This window comes from Sparus aurata, chromosome 2, assembly GCF_900880675.1.
Source record: "Sparus aurata chromosome 2, fSpaAur1.1, whole genome shotgun sequence".
NCBI lineage: Eukaryota > Metazoa > Chordata > Actinopteri > Spariformes > Sparidae > Sparus > Sparus aurata.
Genome location: NC_044188.1, coordinates 20,457,526 through 20,479,288, shown reverse-complemented (window position 1 = coordinate 20,479,288; position 21,763 = coordinate 20,457,526). Strand labels below are relative to the sequence as shown.

Sequence of the window (21,763 nt, the reverse complement as noted above, 5' to 3'; positions counted from 1 at the left end):
ACACACGCTCACACACAGTCAGGGTCTTGGCTCAGGTTGTGGCTGCTGATGCAACAGGACAGGTGTTGATCTTGTAGCTCCAGAGCTCGTGTTTAATCGCGGCTGTGCGTGTTTAATGACAGGAGTGGAAGCCTTCCTTACGACACATGCTGCGGCGTCCCCTCCTCAGCGGCAGGATTACGAGCCGAGTGCAGACGGGGATGGAATTTAAAGCCCGGGATGTTGAAACAGCAGCCAGCTCCGCATTCCTGCTCTTCCTCCTTCTCCTGTCCACACTTCACCTCTGTGAGCCGCGCTCCTGTGACTTGATCTGAATCTCACTCGTAAATTAGATTTTTGTGAACACAAAACTCGTGTTTGCCAGCCTGCCAGAGCTGCCGATGACAGGGTTGTGGTGTGTGGATGACGCAGTCTATTGTCTGCTGTTGTTTGGACGGGAGCTGAATTTGAACCAGATTGTTTTTCTCTAATACCAACGAGCTGTGTGTTTTGAGGGGATTATGATTCTAAATAAAATATACTCTGATTAGTTTCAAAACAGGCGGTGACACCTGGGAGCAGAAGGTCGCAGATGTACAGTAATCATTTCAGCAGTGTGCTGGGTTTAGTGACAGTGATAGAGACTGATGCTCCCAAGTTTTCCCTCCTCTCTTCTCCTTCACTCCTGCTTCCTTCCTTCCTTCCTTCCCATCCCACTCCTCCTCCAATGATTTGCCGTGTTGAACTTCCAGTCCTGTCAGCTCACATACTGGAAGAGGAGGAGCTCACTCAGGACATCTGCGGGAAGTGAGATTATGAAACGGGCCTCACCCGTCCTCCTTTGACCTCGGCCACCATGCTCTCGGCTCATGATACCATGCAAAGTGACAGAATGCACGTTTGGCTCTATTTTGTGAACTTTCAGACCCGGGGTTTTTGGGTTGAGCGCGTTCAGACGTAGAACTCTCTTGGTTGAATATTCCACTCATGTGCAACATGATACGTGCAGCCAGATGCTGCTCCAGAACACCTTGTTTTGAAAACCATCTGAAATGGCTTAAGCTCTCAAACAACATAGGCCTGGAACATAAAGCAGGAACATTTTGTGGGCTTGTTTTCACATTTTATTTCATCATGCAGCTTTCCTGCTGCTGCCTAACATAACCTTGATGGAACATAAAGTATTTCACAAGGACAAATACCGGGTGTTTAGCCATGTACCCAGACTGAGATACCTCAACAGCTAATTGGCTGGACTGCTGTAATGTTTTGTACAAGCATTCATGCTCCCCCAGAGAATGACTTTTACTCCGGTGCTCGCATGAGATGGACAGTTGTGTTTTTTTAGTCAAATGTCTTGACAATTATTGGATGGATTACTATTACATTTGAAGATATTTGTGATCCACAGAGGAAAACAGACTTTATATCATGACCAGGACTGCAAACAACAAGCAATATTGTATTCACATCATCCTCAGCTGTACTTTCTGCTCAGTTCTTGAAAGCATATGTTGCTATGCTATCATGCTCAGCTGATAAGATGAATCATCATGGCTGCTTAACATTTGCATGTTATCATTGTGATAGTGCAACTTGTAGTCTCTTAAAGTCTTGTATTTCGATATGTCAGCTTTCCTAACCCTAACCCTAACCCTGACAATAAAACAAGACAATCAATAATGCTTACTGATTGGAATCAGATGTAAAGCACATAATTATCTGCTAGTCTTCTCGACTCATTTTCAACACTCGGTTAACTAAAATAGATGTAGCCAAAGGATTTAACGCAGTTCTTTAAAAAAAAATAAACAAACAAACATTTGCATTGAAAAACACTTCTGTGTCCACTGCAAACATCTTACCGGGTATGTTCGTCTAATATCTAGTAAAAAAAAAAACTCATTACACTTATGTATGAGATCATATCAAATACAATCACCTTGAAAGGAGAATCTCAGTGAGATACTTTGAGTTAACTAGACATTTTTCCCCTTGTTCCATTGGCAGATTGTTTTCATTTGTACTTATTACAAGTAAGAAACACTTGGATTCATTGTTGTTGTTTACTTGTGTTGAAGTTCCCTCCAGTGTTAATATCCAACACTTCCACCGGAGCAGCTTTGCAGTGGTCCTGACTGCTGTCAGACCGAGCACATCGATAAGAATCTTTAAACCATGTTTGTTGTCAGGAAGCACATATAGCTGAAAAGCGGTGACACTTCTTCCAGAGTTTCTGTGAAACGAGTTAGATGATACTTTAATTTGAGCTGAAGTTGGAGGGGGTTCAGTTTCAGCTCGGCCAACATTCCTCTGTAGATTTTACAGCACAGACAGCTTCTCTCCTGATCGTCCACACGTCAGTCGTTGCTGATTTCATCTCATTTAATCTGCTTGCTCACAGTCCCAATGCTAAACGTGTCTTGGAGACCATATACATGATTGTTTATCTTCTTTTCTTCACCTGTTATGATTCCAAAATCCCACAAAATCAGCCGGATAGACAGCGTTTTGTTTATGAGAGCATGAGAGGAGAAACAACAGACACTTTGCATGCATATGTGTCTCCTGATGAGACAGGTGTTCACCTCTGTAGCGCTCCTGAAAAGCAGACAGGCGCTCAGGCCGCTCAGCTGCTGCCTTGAATACCAACTCTGCAGAAAATGGGTCAATCACGCCGCACTAAAAATCTGCGCTGCCTCCCCGTTCCCCAGGTAGTTAGGAAAGGGAAAGGCAACTTTCTGAAAGGTGGACGGGTGCCAAGTACTTGACACGACTTGAAGGTTTTTATTTTATTATTTTTCTGTGAATAAAAGTCTGTGGGCTGATTTGTGTTCCCTCTCTCTCTCTCCTCTGCCCTTCCTTCCCTCCTCTTCACAGGCTGTCAGCATCAATAAGGCCATCAACACACAGGAGGTCGCTGTCAAAGAGAAGCATGCCAGGAATATCCTCATTGTCCGTGTGTGTGTGTGTGTGTGTGTTTGTGTGTGTGTGGCCGTTCCTCCATGGCTGTAGGAGGGTTATGTTAGTGCAGGATGGAAACAACAAACTTGTGTGTAGCCACATCGTCTACATGTGGCCCTCCTGCAGAGCTAATTCAGTCGTGTGTGAAACCAAGCACAATGAGACATAGACAGAGAGGAGTGTTTGTTGTTCTGTAGAGTCCTTCGTCGAACACACAAAAAGTACAACACAGCGGTGTAACTCCCAGGGCTTGGTAGTTTTTAATGTTTCAGATGAGATTTGGGGACCGATCCTAATCGTTTTGGATATTAGAAAAATAAACACGCTGCTTAACCTTCAAAGAACTTTACGGCATCTGGCGGCTAAAAATAGCTATTGTTCTAAAATGTTTAATGATTTTAGAAACGCTAATCCTGCTTTAAAAATTCCTATGAAGAAGAGCCTCTCAGCTTTTCGCTGGACTGTTTGTTTGTTTGGGCATTCGGGGGCTCCGTAGAGAACCTGATTACGCGATCAAATTCTGCAGCGTTGATTCGTCAAGGACATCCGTGTAGTTTCTCCCTCTGGGCCGACAGGAAGTAAGTTTAGTCAAGCTACTTCCGTTGTCCGTGTTCAATGGATGATATATTTCTCTGATAGAAGTCACTTTTGCTCCAATGTCCTCTGTTATGAGTTATTAACCTTACTATTTACTTTACGGGGTCAGTTAATAAGACATAGGATTAACCTGTTCTACACTGAAAATGCCTCACAGAGTATTGTAATGTACAGCTGTAACTTGCAAAGGAAACGTCAGATGTAGTCTAAAAATTTATTTGGAAGTCTAAAACATCCAAGTAAATATTATACTTGTATAAGTACATTTTCAGAGGTTCTGTTTGAGTTCACAGTGAGAGAAAAAAAGCACTCAAGTTTGACTGCCTTCAAAAAATTCTGATAAATTAATCCATTCTCAGCCAAATCAAATGTAAAATTGGGACTTTAATTGAGCTAGACTGAAAATGAAGGTTCTCCTGAAGCAAATGATCCGTGACACTGGCTGCTGACTGCTAGAATAGGATAATAAAAATACAGGAGAGTGAGGCGCCCAATAAATTGTTTTGGTCTTTCATTTTTAATACCAAAAGCTTAGCCTAAGCCATCAGCGTTGTTAGAAAACTGTTGTCTATCAGTGTTGTCTTGCACCAAGCAAAACAACAACCTCTTGAACATGTGTGGACATAAAGAGTCCATCAAAAACCGGTTTAGAGTGATCCTAAAAATGTGGGTTTTCTGTATTTAGACTGGTAAAGATTCTGATAAAGATGTAAAGGATGATTATTATGATATGTACGAGTCACATCGCTGTGAAGAGATGATGAAATGTAACACTGGTCACGAGCCAGACTGATGTCCTGCATTAAACCGAGCGATCCTTGACTGTCCCTGTCACCCTGCATCTTGGGGACCCATCATGAGAAGGGCGCCCACACTTTCTGGGCGGCGGTCAACCGGCTTCCTCTCTCCAGCAACGCGGTGCTCTGCTGGAAGTTCTGCCACGTCTTCCACAAGCTGCTGCGAGACGGCCATCCAAACGTACGTAAGAAAGACGCAACGTCCTGTGACACTTAAATATCATAAAAACACACATGACCTCTAACTCTTCCTCCCCCTCCTCCTCTCTGTCTCCGCCGCCGTCCCTGCAGGTGATAAAGGACTCCATGAGGAACAAGGCTGATCTAACCGATATGAGCAGGATGTGGGTGAGGACGCAGAGATTGTTCTATTAATGTGGCTGTGTCACAGCATGCAGTCACAAGAGTATGATCTCATGCAACGGCGCTCTGCTGGTGGCTCTGCATTTTGAATATCGAAAGATTAATCATGGCCGAGCAACTTGAACAACGGAGGAAGCAGAGAAGGATTTTCCCAACCTGATAGATTACTCTGAAAACGTGCTGTAAGAAGTTTTGGACTGGTTATGAAACAATCTCAATTTAATCCTGATATCTCTGAATGACCTACATAACGAGACCATCAGGCTATTTCCATTGTCACAGTTATTCGTAATGCCTGCCATCAGGTCACATTCCAGCTCATCTGGCTGGGATAAGTCCTAAAATTAAAACTCATTTTATGTCGGGGTGCTGAGGAAGAGCCGAGGAAAGACGCTGGCTGCACCGTCGTCTGCGAGCTGCTCCTTTTGTTTGGAGAATCAATTCAAGAGGTTGCCAATTCCTACTTTATTGGACTTTTAGAATTTATTGAAAAATGATATTCAGCTCTTTTGCAATTAGCAGTTAATGCATAGCTGATCATTTCTTTAATACATTTCCTGGAAACTTCTAACTAGTTTCTGCCAAATTTCTGCAGGTCAGTTGATTGAAATAATTTTGTTTTTAATTTACCCATTCACATTTTGACCAGTTTCTATCATATCAGCAGATCGGCCAACCTTTGGAACAATTTACCTAAATGACAATTAAGTTGAGTTTCAGGAACGTCGTCCGCTGGCATGATCGGGACATTCAAATGGCGTCGTTCAGCAGAAGTTAAGCTAAAAGCTAGTTGGAAGTTTCCAGGAAATGTATGACAGAAATTACCAACCCTTTATTAACTGAAATAGCACAATGTTATTATCGGGTAATATTGGGGTAATTTTCAGTAGGTGACCTGGTAATAACAGCGTACTTTCCATGACATTTCCAGACCTGTGAAAATGATCTGCTACCATTTTTGACATTACGAGGGGATTTTGGCCACGCAGCAGAAGTCATTGTGTATTAACCCTTTAATAGATAATAAGAACTGTAATTACAGAGGCGTGTGTTTTGTTTATTAGAATTAGAGCACAGCCACAAACGGTCCCCTCGTTGTGGTCATCATATTGCATGATTGTTTGTTGTGGGCCGTCTCTCTGCTGCTGCCTGAGTGACAGACGTTGCGGCCTGTGATGGACAAACACATGAAGAGCGAGCCAAGTGTGATTGTCAGAGCTCATCTCCTGCCAGCGACGTGTTGTGGCTAACGCAGTTTTGTTACGTAAACTCGTCTATGAGCCTCTGTGAGGGGAAGCTCACCTGTTTTTTTGAAGGGGAAAAAAGCGATTCAAAAACAGAACGTTCTCGCATTGATGGTGAAGTGAGCACGGGTGTCTTCACAGCATCGACGCAAACCCCCCCCGATGAAACTCATGAGGTTTATTGTGTAAGTGCTGCACTCCATTAACCCACAAACACAACAGTCACTCTTCAGTTATGTGTGTTAGGCAACATATCCTCGGGTGGAGAGGCGGCTCCTCTCTGTATCCCTGGATTTACTCTTTGTCTGAATTCATTAGTCAGTTTTTTGCTGATGTCACCGTGCAGGAGGATACAGGAAGTTCAGCCCGTGTGACAGGGTTTGTGGCCTCTCTTTCCTGTTGTGTCATCGCCACCCGCACACTCTAGCTCAGGGAAAAAGGAAGTGAGAAGCAATTGGCAGGATAGCTACTCTATTCAACTTTGTCCACACTTTAGGAGCAGAGTGAACTGAGCTGAACCTGCTGTGAAATTCAGCCGGTTTATGGTGTTTTGCTGTGAAGACCTTGTGCTCAGTCTTTTCATGATTTGCTTCCTCAATGTTCTTGAGCCATAAAAACCCCTCCAGGAGGGGAGAAAGATTAGTTTCTACCTTTGATCATGTCTTTTTTTTCATCCTCATGTCTCCCTTTCCCCATCAGGGTCACCTGAGTGAAGGCTATGGGAAGCTGTGCAGCATCTACCTCAAACTGCTCATCACCAAAATGGAGTTTCACATCAAAGTGAGTCGGCCTGGCCTATAAAAACCCAGCACCAGTCTCCCTCGTCACTCATTATCTTTGTCTCAGGCTCTGCTTTTGGTGCGAGTGTGTCTCTGCGGGGGTCTGACTTCATAGAAAATTCTGGCTTTTACACTAATGGCCTCTCAAGAATCTGTAATGTAGCCTTTTTATGAGACAGCAGAGCGGTGCAGGGACAGTAAAAGCGATGCTGATGCTATCACAGGAAGATGTGGTTAGTCGTTGCTCTGCTGAAGGTTAATTTCTTACCCACGGGAGAGGGCAGCGTGCCAGGATGGAACTCGAGATTCAAAGGAGTAATGTGACACTTTGGCAGATGAAACCATTAATCAAGTTTTTATTTGACCTCTCTGTCACCCCGTATTTGCTCGATTTGTTGCTTATACATCAACACGAAAGTCGATGTGAAGGCCGCGCACACCAATTAAAAGAACTGCTGAGCTCACAGAAGAGGAAAAACTAATTCTCTCCTCACACGTTCGAAGATAAAGGTCAATTAATCAGCAGTCAACTCAAGCAAACACCGTCTGATGTTAACTTTTAACCTGAAAAGAGCTGCTGAGGTAAAACAATCTCTGCCTGGATGATTTCTACTTGCTACAAAAATCACTCTCTGCTGTGTACATGCATGTTTTAAAATAGATATGGTTCCTTACCTTATTATAGAGTTATGTGAACAGAATGAGGGGCGTTGTGTGAGAGGGAATTAAACTTCATACCCCTTTTTTAAACTTCCAGGCAGCAGAGGAACAAGAACAGATTCAACAGATTTTATTGCTTTAGTTTTATGTAAGTTTGAGTCACAGTTTTCTTCCAATCAACTAGTGAGACAAAAACATCTAAGAATGCGAAGGAGCAGAGTCCAAACATCTGTCCATCCTTTTACCTAAAAGATTCAATCGGTTCCATCACATAAGATTACCAGCCACCAGTGGTGAAGAGGGTCCACATGCTATACATAAAGCTGCTCTAATCAATGTGTTCAGTGCTGGCGATGGATCACATGATAACTTGTGTGTGAAAGGGGTCATAGTGATGAAGCCGCAGCACCTTATCTTCCCTTCACCTAGGCAAAGCTTTATTGTTTTTGGGTCGACTCTTACCATTCTCATCAGAGCCGTTTTCATGTGCTATGATCAGCTGTTTTAGCAAAAAAATAAGCGCTCTAAAAACCAACTGTACGCTGCCTGTTCAGCTTCAAACGGCTAACAAGTGGATTCAATCACTATGTTTATGTGAAAGGGGTCAGGTCCCCTTTCACATAAACATCATCTTTCAGATCAATGTTTTAGTTTTATGCCCCAATGTGTACGTAAGCTTCTCACCATGACAACTTACACACTTATGATAATATTGAGGTCCCCTAAGTAAAAGTTGTTAAGTTTGAAGTATAGAACTGTACCTGTAATTGGCCGGTTTTATCAGGATGTTAATGGTTGTGACATCGGATTCTTTCGGCCTTTGTGTTCGTCTCAGATGGACGTCAGGATCTCAGTTTAAAAACGTCCTCATGCTGTCTTCTTCTTCTTCTTCTTCTTCTCCCTCTTCTCCTCCTCCAGAACCCTCGTTTTCCCGGCAACCTGCAGATGTCAAACAGGCAGCTTGACGAGGCGGGAGAGAACGACGTTAACAACTTGTGAGTGCGTCGTGCCGCTGCCTCGCCTCTTGTTATCCTCGTTAATGTGGTATATTGTTGAGCAACACCGCTGTGCTGGCCAGACCCCAGGATCCAGATATTAATTAGTCCCAGTGTCATTTCTCCAACTGTGCTGACCAAAGTGTGAAATTAAATTACTACATTAGACGAATGCTTTAATCATGATTCATGCGCATGAATAAGCCACAAGAACTTATTCATCGTGATCACAATCAAGAGGAGTTCGTCAGTGAGTGAAACAAACAGTTTAAACATTCAAATGTGGGATGTATTTTTTTGATTGTCGTCAATTTAATCATCATAATTACATTTCATTCTTTATTCTTCCAAGTGCCATAAGGTAACAAGTCTTAGACAAAGGTGTAGTAAGAAACAGATTAAGAGGAAAAAGATAATTTATTGTTTTAAAGTCTCCCTTTAAGCACTTTTCATTTGGAGTTGTCACAGTTAGCTACTTAACTACTCTCCCAGTGGTTCCTGACCTTTTTTTTTTTGGGCCTGAAGAGTTAAAAATACCAGTGTTTCACAGAAATAAGCCAAAATTTGGGGAAAGATCATTTAGTGTTAGATCATTTGCCAGGTTGGTACTCTCCAGTTACAGGTGTGCATTGTTTTGGGTATTCCCCCCCCCCCCCCCCCAGCTTTGACCGTGACTCAGCCAATCAGAATGCGGAAAGGAAGTGATCCAGTATTTTGTAAATGAGGTAATGGTGTTGACTCAAGAGAAAACAGGAAGACACTAATCTGCAATGGGGAGATCATGCGACTGGCAAGAACATCATCCAAAAAAACAAAAAAACACACATTATTTTTTGGAACTCTTGACCAAGTAGGAGGATTGAGTTTGAAGCTGTCATGTGAGAGAGGAGAGAGAGTGCAGGAGGTTTAAGCATCAGTGTGGAACTGGCATCACTTTCAACTATTTAATTGCATCAAAGGGAGAGCTGGACGGCACTGACTCAGACACGTACAGGATGGGTTAGAAAAACACGTATAAAAACTCCAATGTGAGCATGTGAGAAGACGCTGGCGTTGTTTGTTCGCCGCTTCTCCGTCTGGAATGTTGAGTTATTTTCCCTGTTTATCTTCTGGCTTTTGTTAGACTTTTCTTCTGGGTGTGATCCTGGACTCCACCTTACCCCTCAGGCTCAGATAAAATCGGTCACAAAATCCACTTTGTATCAAGTGAAGAACGTTTCCAGCCTTCGGCCATACAAGTCCCTCCATGCCCGTGCCCCTCAGTACCTGGCAGACCTCCCCCACCTATATACCTCATCCCAGACTTTGCAGTGTATGGACTCCTCCACATTCCCCACTCTCGCCTCGTAATGGGTCTATTCTGGGCAGAGACCCAAACCAGTCGACTAACAAACAAACACAGGTGAAAGCAAAACCTCCTTGGCGGAGGTAGTTAGCACAACAATCCCTGAAGAAACATTCGACCAATAAGTTTAGACTAAAATTAGAGAGAGACAAATGACATCAATGTGAGAGTCGTCTCCGGGGCCGTGTTCAGTCTGCAGGCAAATCAGATTTGTTTCCCAAATCAGATCTGAAAGACGGAGCATCCTCACTATAATTTGTAAGTGAGTAGGTCTGATTTTTGTGCCCAGGCGTCACTAATGCATCGTCATTGGTTGCTGTGGCAACGGCATAGGCTACGGTCGCTACGTACACTGACGACATGGCTTTCCAGCGCTGAATCCTGAGAAATATTGACCCATCACCTCACTCTGCAAACAATCACCCTATCCAGCCGCAGAGCAGACAGTTTATTTTGATGGAATGTCGTTCCGTGTTGTCTTCCTCTCCGCTCTGCTCTGAGCAGTTTTGATGCACTTCCATCTCTCTGGATTTGTTGTCAAGTGAGAGAAAAGACATTTAGAAATCCGATATGAGCTTCAAGAGCGTCTGGACTGAGACACATTTGTAGAAGTCTGATTCTAATCACATTTCAAACCACCTCCAAATGTGGTTTGGATCCTTTTTGAAAAATATCACATTTCATGTGTTTTTGGTTTTTTTTGCTGTGCAGACTCAATCTGGATGTGCCAAAAACAGATTTGGGCTGACAGTCTGAACATCCTAATACTCCAGTGATTCAATATTAAACAGACCTGTATGTGTGTTTGTTAAAATCATCTCTCTTTCTGTCTGCAGCTTCCAGTTGACGGTGGAGATGTTTGACTACCTGGAGTGCGAGCTCAACCTCTTCCTGGGTGGTAAGTCACTCCGACTGCACACTGCTGTACACTCTACCAGCTGAGCTTGTCTGAGCACACACGCACTTAAACACACATACCGGTGAAAGACAGACAGGAAGATGCTCTCTGACTGACAGAATTCTATATCTGCGGCGTCATCAGAGCTCCACCTCGCCCGCCATATCACTGTTAGCGGTTACATACCGCGCCGTAGCCCGTTTGTTGTCTTGGTGAGTCATCCTGGGCCCTTAAAGTACGGACAGAGCTAAAAATAGACGGAGGGGATGTGACCAGGAGCTCATAGAAAAACGCTGGAAAATCTTTGCGCTGTCCTTCATGAATGAAGAGGAGGAAATTGCAGTCTTGTTTCTGTGTGAGGATAATGTTATCTCCTCCTCTTCCTCCTCTTCCTTCTCCTTCTCCTCCTCCTCCTCTTTCTCGAGAAACCCCATCAGTGTTGAGGACAAAATGTTTCATTAGAGTCACCCAAATCTCAAAGCCCTCGTCAGCTTCCGCCTCTGGTCTGGTGTATTTTAAAAGCATCACGTCATCGAGGGGTGAGAAGGCCAGGCCTGAGGTGTCTGTGTGTGTGTGTGTGTGTGGCTGTGTGTGTGTGTGGCTGTGGGTGTGTGTGGCTGTGGGTGTGTGTGTTTCTAGCTGCGCAGGAAACCACACCTCTGCAGTGCACACAGGCTCTCGGTGCCTGGCTTTGGGGTTTGGTGTGAGCAGGGTGGCAGGGAAATGAAAGCAGCGCCGTAATGATGGAGGCAAAGACGGAGTCGGACAATCCTGTCAGTGTTCAGGGTGCTGCTCCCTCTCTGCTTCACCCTTTTTTTTTCCCTGCCCCCTTTTTTTTTTTTCTTTCAATAAGTGAGAGCCGGCTGCGTGTTGCTTTCACCCGTTTTAGATCATTTTGCAGCAGCACGGCTTGATGGCCTCGTGAAAAATTCACAACGGATGAGCCTGATTGCATTAATATTCACTGACGTGTGCACGTGAAAGAGTGTTTGTAATGATACCTGATGGCTCTGTGGGCACATTGATCTTGTGATTACATGTATTGATCAGGTTTGTGTGTCTCTCTCCCTCCTCCTCACAGTGTTCAGCTCCTTAGACATGTCTCGGTCGGTGTCGGTGACGGCGGCGGGTCAGTGCCGGCTGGCCCCCCTCATCCAAGTCATCCTCGACAGCAGCCACCTGTACGACTACACCGTCAAGCTGCTGTTCAAGCTGCACTCCTGTGAGTGACGCACACACCTCTGTTGGTCAAACCGCACAACTACAGTCTCAGTGGAAATAACACACAGTGAAGGATGTTCGATGGTTTTGATCAAGATTCAAACATTGGGCATTTGTTTTTATTATTGCTGTTGGGATTGGAAAAACTTGAGCGTATCCATTGTTGGTGATATGCATGTTTTACCTTCAAGTTAAAGGGAAATGCTGCCTGTTATTAACAATAATAATTCACATACAGCACACGGTGAAGAGCTTTATTATTTAAAGTTAAAAAACAACAGTCATCATACTGTGACTCTAAAATAAAGTGAATAACAAGTGTGAATTACAGTTAATCGTCAGGCATTTAAGCTTTTTACTTTATTATTCCAAATGTCTGGATAAGGCAGCCTGTTCTGCTCCATTTTTGGAGCATTTGCCCTGTTTCCTTAGATTAGTATTACAGAAGCGATTATTGGAATATCAGAGTAGTAGCCAGTGAAACTTAATCAAAATGTAATAAGCTAATTGCTGCAGCTCCGTTCGGTAGTTTTATGACGAGAGCTAAAACATTTAACCTAGAAAATCATTACAAGGGTTGTCAGTGATGCTGCGCTTGACTGTGATGGAAATAAAGAGGGACTGGAGTTTAAATAACCCAAACTACGGCAATTGAATTATGACTAAATCGGCGAGACATGATGATGATTATTTAGTTTAATTTATGCACAGCGCTTAATGTTCCAAGCAAGACGCCGGTTTACAACAGCTACACAGGAGGCTTTCTATACGTTAAATCTACAAAGAGGAAAGCAAAAATACTATGTAGGTAAAACATGCAATAAAGGTATAAAAATACAGTACTGTAAAGGTACAGATAAGCACATGCAAGGAAAGGTTAAAGGGAATATTAATCGTCTTCATACATTAGCTGAAGTATGTTTCAGTTGATTTAAACGTCAAAATGTGATTATATAATGAAATCATATCTGCATCATGTGGGGAAAGTTCTGGACTGTTTCTGTCTGAAATATCAGCAGCCTCGTGGATGACAGATGCTCCTCTCTGAGTTAAATTAATGTGCAGACTCTTGGCCTCAGATCTCCTCTCGATAAACTCGAAAATGCATGCCGTCTCTAAAAGCCTTTTCTCGGTTTCCCAAAAAGTAGACGCTGATAAATTCATGCGCGAGACATTCCCGTCCTGCACTCGGATGTCGCGTTATATACAGAATACCTGAATACTTCTGGTGTCTGAGCTCTGACGTGTTTTGCCTTTCTCGTGTGTGTGTGTGTGTGTGTCTCCTCGCAGGCCTTCCAGCAGACACTCTCCAGGGCCACAGAGATCGCTTCCAGGAACAGTTTAAGAAGTACGACACAGACAGAAAACACAGGCGGTCACATTCTCTCTGCGCGCACTGACTGAGCGTGACCCTGCGGACTGAGTGCTGAGCACCATGATGAATTCATTTATAATGTCCAGCTCCTGATTCACTGATTTTCCTTTCCTCTCGTCCTCTCTGTCTCAGGCTAAAGAGTTTGTTCTATCGCTCCAGTAACTTGCAGTATTTCAAGAGGCTGATTCAGATCCCACAGTTGCCTGAGGTGAGGTCGCCCTCACTGAGACTTCAACACACCTAAAACACAAGTTGACTGTTTTCTTCTGTCTCTCTCATTCACGTCTTAAATTTTATTACAGGTCTTTATTTCCTGCCCTGCACATTATCGTAGTTTCACTCTTGTTCAGTGGAATAAATTACAATATTCAAAAAATGACTTTTTGACCTTGCAACCTGTGTAGAAGACTTATCGGGCCACTTCTACCTGCATTATTCACACCCTTCCATATATTATGCAAAAAGCTTGGCTAACAGTGCTAACAAAACAATCCAATGATCACGCTCCTTGCAGAACCCTCCTAACTTCCTGCGCGCGTCGGCTCTGTCAGAGCACATCAGCCCCGTGGTCGTGATCCCCGCCGAGTCGTCGTCCCCGGAGTCGGAGCACGTGGTGGAGACGGAAGACCTGGTGGACACAGACGTCCCCGCGCTGCCGGTAAAGAGTATAACTGAATGTTTTGCAGATGGTCAACTCTCCTGCTCACGTGCGGCAATCAGCAATAAGAAAATGAGAGATGAATGTTGTGTCTGTGGGAGTTAGCCGAGAGGGAGCAGATGCAAAGTGAAGGAGATTAAAATGGAAACGACCTGCCAGCAGTGCAGAAATTAACAAAGTCCCCGGCGGAGCCACATATTTTTTTAGATTCTCCCTCAAACATCTGGTGTATACTATGCTGTTATGTTGTGGTGTTGATTAAATTGATGAAGCTAAATTTAGCCAAAAAGGAATATATTTGACACCTTGTAAGTGTGGGAGATAATGAGGTGATTAATGGCATTTTGGAGCCACAATCCAGCTGCAAAACACCTGGATTATAGATGTTTGGTAAAAACATGAGACTATGAGGCCACTGAGGTGGAATGTACGAATATGAACTTGTATATTGTTCGATTGTTCTCACTGGACCTGTCTTTTTTTGCCTTCTGAACTTCCAGGCTGCTGTGGAGACCACGTTTGACGACCTGTTTGGCACGTCGGCGGCTATAGACCCCTTCAACTTCAACAGTCAGAACGGCATGAGGAAGGACGACAAGTAAGGCTTGGAAAAGTCTCATTGTGATTGGACCAAAATCGATCTGTTACATATCATTCAAATACAGTATATTGATTTTGTTTCTCTCTTCTGATTGATGTTGTGTCCGTGTCCATCAGAGACCGTCTGATCGAACAGCTGACGAGGGAGATCGAGGCCCTCAAAGAAGAGCTCGAGTCTTTCAGGCTGGAGGTGAGGAGCGCACAAACGTCATGTCTCGCTCACAAAGAAATCTATATAGAAAGCCTTTAACCTCTCTCCTTGTCATTCTGTCATCAGAGCGGTCGCTTGTGTCAGGCGCTGAGGGGGCGTGTCAGCGAGCTGGAGGCGGAGCTTGCGGAGCAGAGCCACCTGAGGCTGCAGGCTGCAGGGGAGAGCGAGTTCCTGAAGGCAGAGCTGGAAGACCTGCGGAGGGTCAGAGAGGACACGGAGAAGGAGCAGCGGAGCCTGACGGAGATAGAGAGTAAGACGCTTTCAAGCACCTCTGCCGCTCTTAGTTCTGGACGTTCTGGAGGCAAATATGGTATTTTTCACTGCCCTACATCTGTTCAGTTACATTAGTTACTAGTTATTTTGCTGACTTCGACCATTTAGTGTTGATTGACTATTGCTCCTGCCATGTAACCAAACAGATAATGTTGTGGGCGGGACATAAGCGACCGTAAACACAAAAAGCATGCACCTGCATTGGAACCGAAGTATAAGTGTTTTTTTTTTGTTGTTGGGTCCGATAATTGGTCTGTCCCTGATTGTGTTGAGGTGTGCCTGGACACTCTGAAGAAGTGGTAACCAGACTTGAATTGCATTAAGTATCTGAGGAGATTCTCTGACACTATAACTAATCCCTGTCTCTGTCTCTGTCTCTGTTGTCTGTTTCCAACCAGAAAAAGCTCAGGCCAACGAGCAGCGCTACACCAAACTGAAGGAGAAGTACACAGAGCTGGTTCAGAGTCATGCAGACCTGCTGAGGAAGGTGAGACGGTCTTATTTCTTCTTCATATTTGTGAAATCCTTCTCTGTTTCCTCTCTGTGTCCCCTTTTAAAAAAAAAAAAAACAACCTTACAAGTGAATTTAAGTTCTGTCCTCCTGCTGTCCTTAAACATTTCCCCCCCAAGCTGAAGTCCCAGCCTCTGTCCTGATTATTTTGGTGTGTGTCTCTGCATGTCTGCACCTGTGTCCCATGTCCTTCTGTGTGTGTATGTGTGTGTGTGCGTGTGTGTAGAATGCAGAGGTGACCCGACAGATGACGGTGGCTCGAGCGGCTCAGGATGAAGTGGAGGAGGTGAGGAGGGAGATGCAAGAGAAGGTGAAGTCCGCTCAGGAGGTTGCAGAAAGACAGGTGAGTGTGAGATAAATACTATAATTATATATCACTGACACACACGTACAGCAGGTCAGCGACATGCTTACAACTCAGTGCGGTGCGGCCACATGATTTGCTGTGAGAACTTGAGTGTGAATGCATTCGTGTAGTCGTGACAGCTCAGAAGTTTGAGTGTCTGCTTTGGGAAATTGTGAAATTTGTTAAGTGATTTTATTCTTACTTTTGTCGTTCAGGAGAGGGACCAACTGCATCAGCTTCAGGAGCTCCAGAGGGAGCTGGTGTCCAACAGGGTGGAGCTGGAGTCCCTGAAGACCACCATGGCCTCGTCACAGCAGGTCACTCTTTTTGTCTTTTCTTTTTTTTTTGTATCTATACAGGATTAGCCTCCGTCTGCTAACGAGACCCCCGAGCTGCTGTGAACTAATTTAATCCCAATTTAAAAAAAAAAGGATATTAGCGGCTGCTACAAGAATGTGTGAAAAGATTAACGACGTGACATGTTTCACCCTGACTAACAGACCTGTGTGATCCTAATGGAGTACTGTGTGGATAGAATCTAATAATAAGGCTGCTGACTTCACACACTCTTATTTCAGTCGTAGTCAATTTCTTGATGATCTCACTCTCACTTGCATCAGACCTTTTTAAGTTTATTTCTCATTTGGACTGATGGATACTTGTAGTTGTATGTAATCAAGATTAAACAGATGATTTCTATTATCTTTGCTCAAGCTCAGCCATCCTCACCAAAACTCAAGAAGTAGCTGAGTTCAGAGTGTAAACACAGCACACAGGTTAAGTCCGTAACGTTTCATCGTCCAGTCAGTTCAGCCGTAAGCAACATGTCGCCTGGTCTTACAAGATTGTTACTGGTGATGATGATGTCAAGACTCGGGTTTGAAATCTACCCTCATTGACTGAAGCTGCAGCAGTAAGTCAATTGGGCAACATATTTTGATAGTCGATTAATGTTTCAGTCACTTTTCAAGCAAACGTGTCAAACATTTGCTGGTTCCAGCTTCTTAAATGTGAGGATTTGCTGCTGTCCTTTGTCATTTCTGATCATAAATTAAGAGTCTTTGTGTTTTTTTGGACTGTGAGTTGCACAAAAGACGTATCTTTAGTCTCCGGAAAATGAAGATGAGCATTCAACACATTTATAGTCTCAACAATTTATCGATTTAATCCTGACAATGAAGCAGTTAGTTGAAAATTATTAGTGAGTTGCAGCCCTAATTATGACATTATCGTTCAAGTGAAAATGAAGATGCATGTAGTTTGTATGCTGGATCAAACTGTTGACATTGTGAAGACTACAGATCCAGGATCCTCATTGTGATGAAACAGCCTCTTGAGTCATTGTCTTTCATCTGTAGGACACCTGTCACTCCCTCCATCTCAGGTTTTTGTCTCCTGTTATGTCACCTCCCCTCTTAGTCACTGACTGTTCCTCCTCCAGCAGGATCTCGAACGGCCTCTGACAGATATGCTAATACATGTCTTTGACGTCAGTGGATCCAGCGTAGGGGGAGAAGCCTTTTATAAACAGTGGCAGGGTAGTTTTCACCCTCCGCTCTTCCTCTCAAACCTCTTGCGGCCCTGCGTTTGTCATCACTGCACGGCTGAGAAGCCGGGTAGATGTTTCCAACATCCAGGCGACTGGAGGATTTAATTTGAAAGAGGATACCAGGATGAAAACAAAAACACAAATATTTTAGAGGGGGTGACATGAATCAAATTTAGCCATGAATTGATGCTATTAACCGTCACAACTCCTTCCCCGTACCTCTCATCCGTCTCAGCCTCCCACTCCTGACGTGCTATTGTTGTATCCACTACTTGTCAAGTCCCTCATTTTTTCTGTCCTCCTCCTCCTCCATCCCTCCGTAATCCTCTTTCACACACAGCCCACGTCTTATCGATCTTGTCGCATGCCTTCAGTGTCCAGCCTCTCCCTCTTTATCTCCTGCAGTGCGGTTTGCATTCAAAGCCTTAACAATTCTGTTTCTCCCTCATCTCTCCACGTTTCTCGATCTCTGTCGGACCTGCCGGCACACAGGCTGTAAGTCTCTCTTTATAACCTGCAGAACACTTTCATGCACATTACTTAATTCCTACACACAGAAGTGGGGCTAGGTAATGGTCATTTCGTATACTTCCTGTGCGCAGGATCTGATGTAACTCCTCACTCAAGTCGCACAACCGTGACTTCCCAGGGTTTTGTTTGATTGTAAACTTAACCTCAAAACCTCTGCGGGGACTGCACACCTGTCCACAAATCTAAACGAAGAGAATTGTGTTATAATCTCCGGCTGAGGATGTCATGACAGCTATATATTATCCGAACCGTTGTGCCTCCAAATCATTTCACTTCCTTCTTCTCTCCTTCACCTTACCTTTCAGTCCAGTGAGGTGCTGAGCACGCAGCTGGTCGCCCTGGAGACAGAGAAGGCGGAGCTGGTGCAGTCCTTGTCGAAGGTAGAGGCGGAGCTGGCCGTCCGAGGGGAGGAGCTTGAGCGAGTCCAGAGCTCGCTTGCGACCGAGCGGGAGAGCGGTGTGAAGATGGCAGAAGCCCTGCAGAACCAGCTCAACGAGAAGGTGAAGACTCAATTATCTCTCCTGATTAACTTTCTTAATTAGCTGCAATAAATCAAACAGATGTTTCAGGGAACCTGTGAGAATGTTTAACATATGGACCCTCTGGCATTTCTAATAAATGCTGGTGTGATAAGTTCAAGCGTGTGTGTGTGTGTGTTTGCGTCTACAGGAGAGCAGGGAGCAGGCCCTTGAGAGCCAGCTGGTCGCAGCTCGCTGGTCCAGTCTGCAGGGAGCTGTGGAGGAGGCGGAGAAGATCATCCAGGACTCGCTGGCTCAGATAGACGACCCGGCACACATCAGCTGCACCAGCTCCGCGGGTCAGAAGCGAATGCTTTGATTGCTGCTCTCAGTCAGTGTTGGGACGCTAATTAGCACTGTGATTAGAGAAGTTTGTATGCATGCCTAGGTGTTTACGTGTGAGCTCCAGTCTTACTCTGTTTTATCTCTGCAGACTACCTGGCGTCCAGATGTCAGGCCTCTTTGGACTGTATGGAGCGACTCCACTCGGCCGGAGAAGCCTTCCTGGCTGACAACACAGGTGAGACTTATGAGGGACTGTAGTCAGAACTTTTACTTAAACTGGCAGTAGACAGGTTTTCTGCTTCAACATGTCATTATGAAGTAAATGTTGATTGCACTATGAAATGTAGATAGAATATGAAATCATCAGTTTGTACATTTACCTATTAACTAACTAAGGTTACCTAGTGTTCCATTTCCATTATAGACTAAATGATTGAATAGACTCATGGTTTGTTTGTGTTGCTGTTATTTGTGACTCTGAGGACACAGAACAGAAATGATGCAGTTGTCTTTGCAACAACGGCACCAATAATAACACCACCTGGAACAGTGAGGGGAGAAAAGTTGTCCCCCCTGAAACCAATCATCTCTTAGTTGTTAATAATCTTTTTTATATTCTTAATCTACATCTGAAAAGTAACTATATTTATCTTATAAATGTAAGTACTAGATGTATTGAGTTACTTTCCACCACCTATAATGGATACACTGTACTGTATGCGATAAAGAAATGTTATTAACCCGTACATAATGAGCAAGCATTAGATGTGTCAAGGCTTTAAAATATGAATCATTAAATGCAATACAAGGGCGTATTGACAATTGTACATAATTGTCATTTTTTTATTTGCAATTCCCAACAGAAAAATCAGTTTGACCATGTGTCATTCAGTGTTTTAAGGTTACATATTGTGTTCTGCCCAATACAGCTGATCAATGAGTGTTAGCTGCTAGCTAACAAGCTGTTAGCTTGCTTCTCTCCCTCCTGAATGTTAAGGCAGAAATGTTTCTGTTCTATATAACATACATATATATGTCTTTTTTTAAATTATTTTTAACAGTATTTAAATAAAGAATACAAGTTAAAAACATGTAAGAGTCAATAGAATAAGGACATCAACAAGTAACAATGTAAAATGAAGTATAAATATCTTTGAAACAGCAATGAAATACCGATAAAAGTGGACCAGTGTTTCATGTGTGTGCATTTATGGTGTTTATTATATTTTATTGTTAGGGAGATTTCTGTAGAAATTATTAAACTGAACACAATACATGTTAGGAGATAAAAACATAAGACAAACACAGAAACTTAACAAAAGTATTCCTGTGGTAGTCTTAACCATCTTATAACATCAAAGTGTTTTAAAGGTGTTTTAGTTAAACAAGGCAAATTCATACTTACCCATAGATACATGTATTGATAGCTGCACACATATGCTTACATATAGATTTAAACAAAGAAAAGGGAAAGTGTTATAGAAATGATCTGTTTACATTCATTATCACCTTTAAATAATCAATTCTGATTCCAGCCTTTCCCGTTTCATTATTTGTTTGTCCAGGTGTGTCCGATCTGGTGCGAGTGGTCACCCAGTGCGGCCACCTGGTGGGCGACACCATCGTCCAGGGTAGTGCCACCTCCCACATGGTGCCTGTGGAGCAGGCTGATGGTAAGCTCTACGCCCACATGTGTGACGGAGACAAAGAGATGAGTAGATCATCTTCTCCTCTTCCCTCCTGATGTTAATCTGTGAGCGAGTCAGTCGGCCCCAGACACCGACGTGTTCTGACACGTCTGTGGGGAGTTGGTACCTCTTGATATGCTGCATGTACACAGTAAGGGTGGCCGGTATAAGCTGAAACTATTGAGTCTTTAATTTGGTGAGGTGTACCTTTGTGTATATCTATAAATCTGACTGTCCTGCTCCAGTTGTCACACTGTGGGATTAAAACAGCTCTTCAGAAATTCAGCTAAAACGGGCATAGTTAAAACAGAGTTGCAGACTTAATTCTGGAGTAATGTTTGCAGGATTTGGCCTCTTGGGGTTTTAGCAGCCTGAGCAAGTCTAAACACGCCCAAATATAATGGAGCTTTGGCCAGCGCTATTATTAGTGCAACAAAAACAAACACGTCGGATTGAAACTGGGTCGAGCTGATGGTGCGTCTGGGGCAAATCGATGGGGACTGCTCTGACCTTGTCTCCACCCGAGCTTTACTGAAACATTCGAACGCAGGGTTTCAAGGCACAGCGAGACGCACATCAGCTGGCTGTTGTCGACAGATGCTGTCGAGGTAGTTTTGGTCTTCCCCTCTTCCTCCCATCAGAGTGGCTGCTTCAGCTGTTAGTTGACACTCTGCCTGAGGGGATGTCAGTATAATTACCAGTGCAGCTGCAGCCACTAGTGTCACGGTCACCCATCAGAGTTTACAGAAGACATAACATGATATTTGAACAGAAAACAGAGCGTAAATAATGAAACATGTTGGCTTTTAACACTTCAAGAAGCCTCTATATATTAAATCTATCGGGAAACCAGGCGCGTTGATGGTTGTCTTTCAGTGTATCGTTGTCTTTTTCAGTGGCGTTGACACACGTGTCCTCCCTGTCTTTGTCTCTGTCCCTGTCAGCCCTGTCAGAGAGTGTGAAGGCGTGCGGGGCCGAAGCTCTGGCTCTGCTGGGCCAGATGAAGCAGCAGGACAGCCTGGCTGCGGCTGACGACAGCAAGCTGAGAGCAGCACTGGAGGCTATCCTGGCCACCGCAGAGGTCTGTACTCCACACACACACATACTGATGTTTGTACTAATTGTGATAAAAGCTTGTTTAAATTTGGCTTTAATCCTGACTTAAGTCTCTTTTCTTTGATTAGAAACTGCGTCCTCGGGGTTTGGAGCTGCAGCAGGGGGAGCTGGGAGATCTCGTGGAGCAGGAAATGGCTGCCACCTCCGCTGCTGTGGAGTCAGCAGCTGCCAGGATAGAGGTGTGTTTGTGTGTGTGTGTGTGTGTGTGAGTGTGTGTGTGTGTGTGTGTGTGTGTGTGTGTGTGTTTTCAGCCGTCGTCA

General features: G+C 44.0%; 1 protein-coding gene across 4 annotated transcripts in view; it reads left to right on the top strand.

Annotated features, from left to right (window-relative positions):
• The window catches only part of hip1 (huntingtin interacting protein 1), a 49,267-nt gene that overhangs the window by 20,060 nt on the left and 7,444 nt on the right, over positions 1-21,763 (top strand). For 3 of the 4 annotated variants that reach the window (XM_030393968.1, XM_030393986.1, XM_030393996.1), the window contains exons 2-24: positions 2,860-2,923; positions 4,376-4,518; positions 4,629-4,685; positions 6,644-6,724; positions 8,302-8,378; positions 10,560-10,621; positions 11,703-11,843; positions 13,133-13,190; positions 13,350-13,425; positions 13,732-13,875; positions 14,376-14,473; positions 14,593-14,665; positions 14,753-14,936; positions 15,358-15,446; positions 15,697-15,813; positions 16,032-16,133; positions 17,858-17,860; positions 18,202-18,396; positions 18,566-18,713; positions 18,848-18,934; positions 20,265-20,372; positions 21,332-21,468; positions 21,572-21,682. In XM_030393968.1, coding sequence (XP_030249828.1) covers positions 2,860-2,923; positions 4,376-4,518; positions 4,629-4,685; positions 6,644-6,724; positions 8,302-8,378; positions 10,560-10,621; positions 11,703-11,843; positions 13,133-13,190; positions 13,350-13,425; positions 13,732-13,875; positions 14,376-14,473; positions 14,593-14,665; positions 14,753-14,936; positions 15,358-15,446; positions 15,697-15,813; positions 16,032-16,133; positions 17,858-17,860; positions 18,202-18,396; positions 18,566-18,713; positions 18,848-18,934; positions 20,265-20,372; positions 21,332-21,468; positions 21,572-21,682 — 2,355 coding nt within the window. The remainder of the gene's footprint in view (positions 1-2,859; positions 2,924-4,375; positions 4,519-4,628; positions 4,686-6,643; positions 6,725-8,301; positions 8,379-10,559; positions 10,622-11,702; positions 11,844-13,132; positions 13,191-13,349; positions 13,426-13,731; positions 13,876-14,375; positions 14,474-14,592; positions 14,666-14,752; positions 14,937-15,357; positions 15,447-15,696; positions 15,814-16,031; positions 16,134-17,857; positions 17,861-18,201; positions 18,397-18,565; positions 18,714-18,847; positions 18,935-20,264; positions 20,373-21,331; positions 21,469-21,571; positions 21,683-21,763) is intronic. The other variant, XM_030393978.1, reaches the window with a different exon arrangement.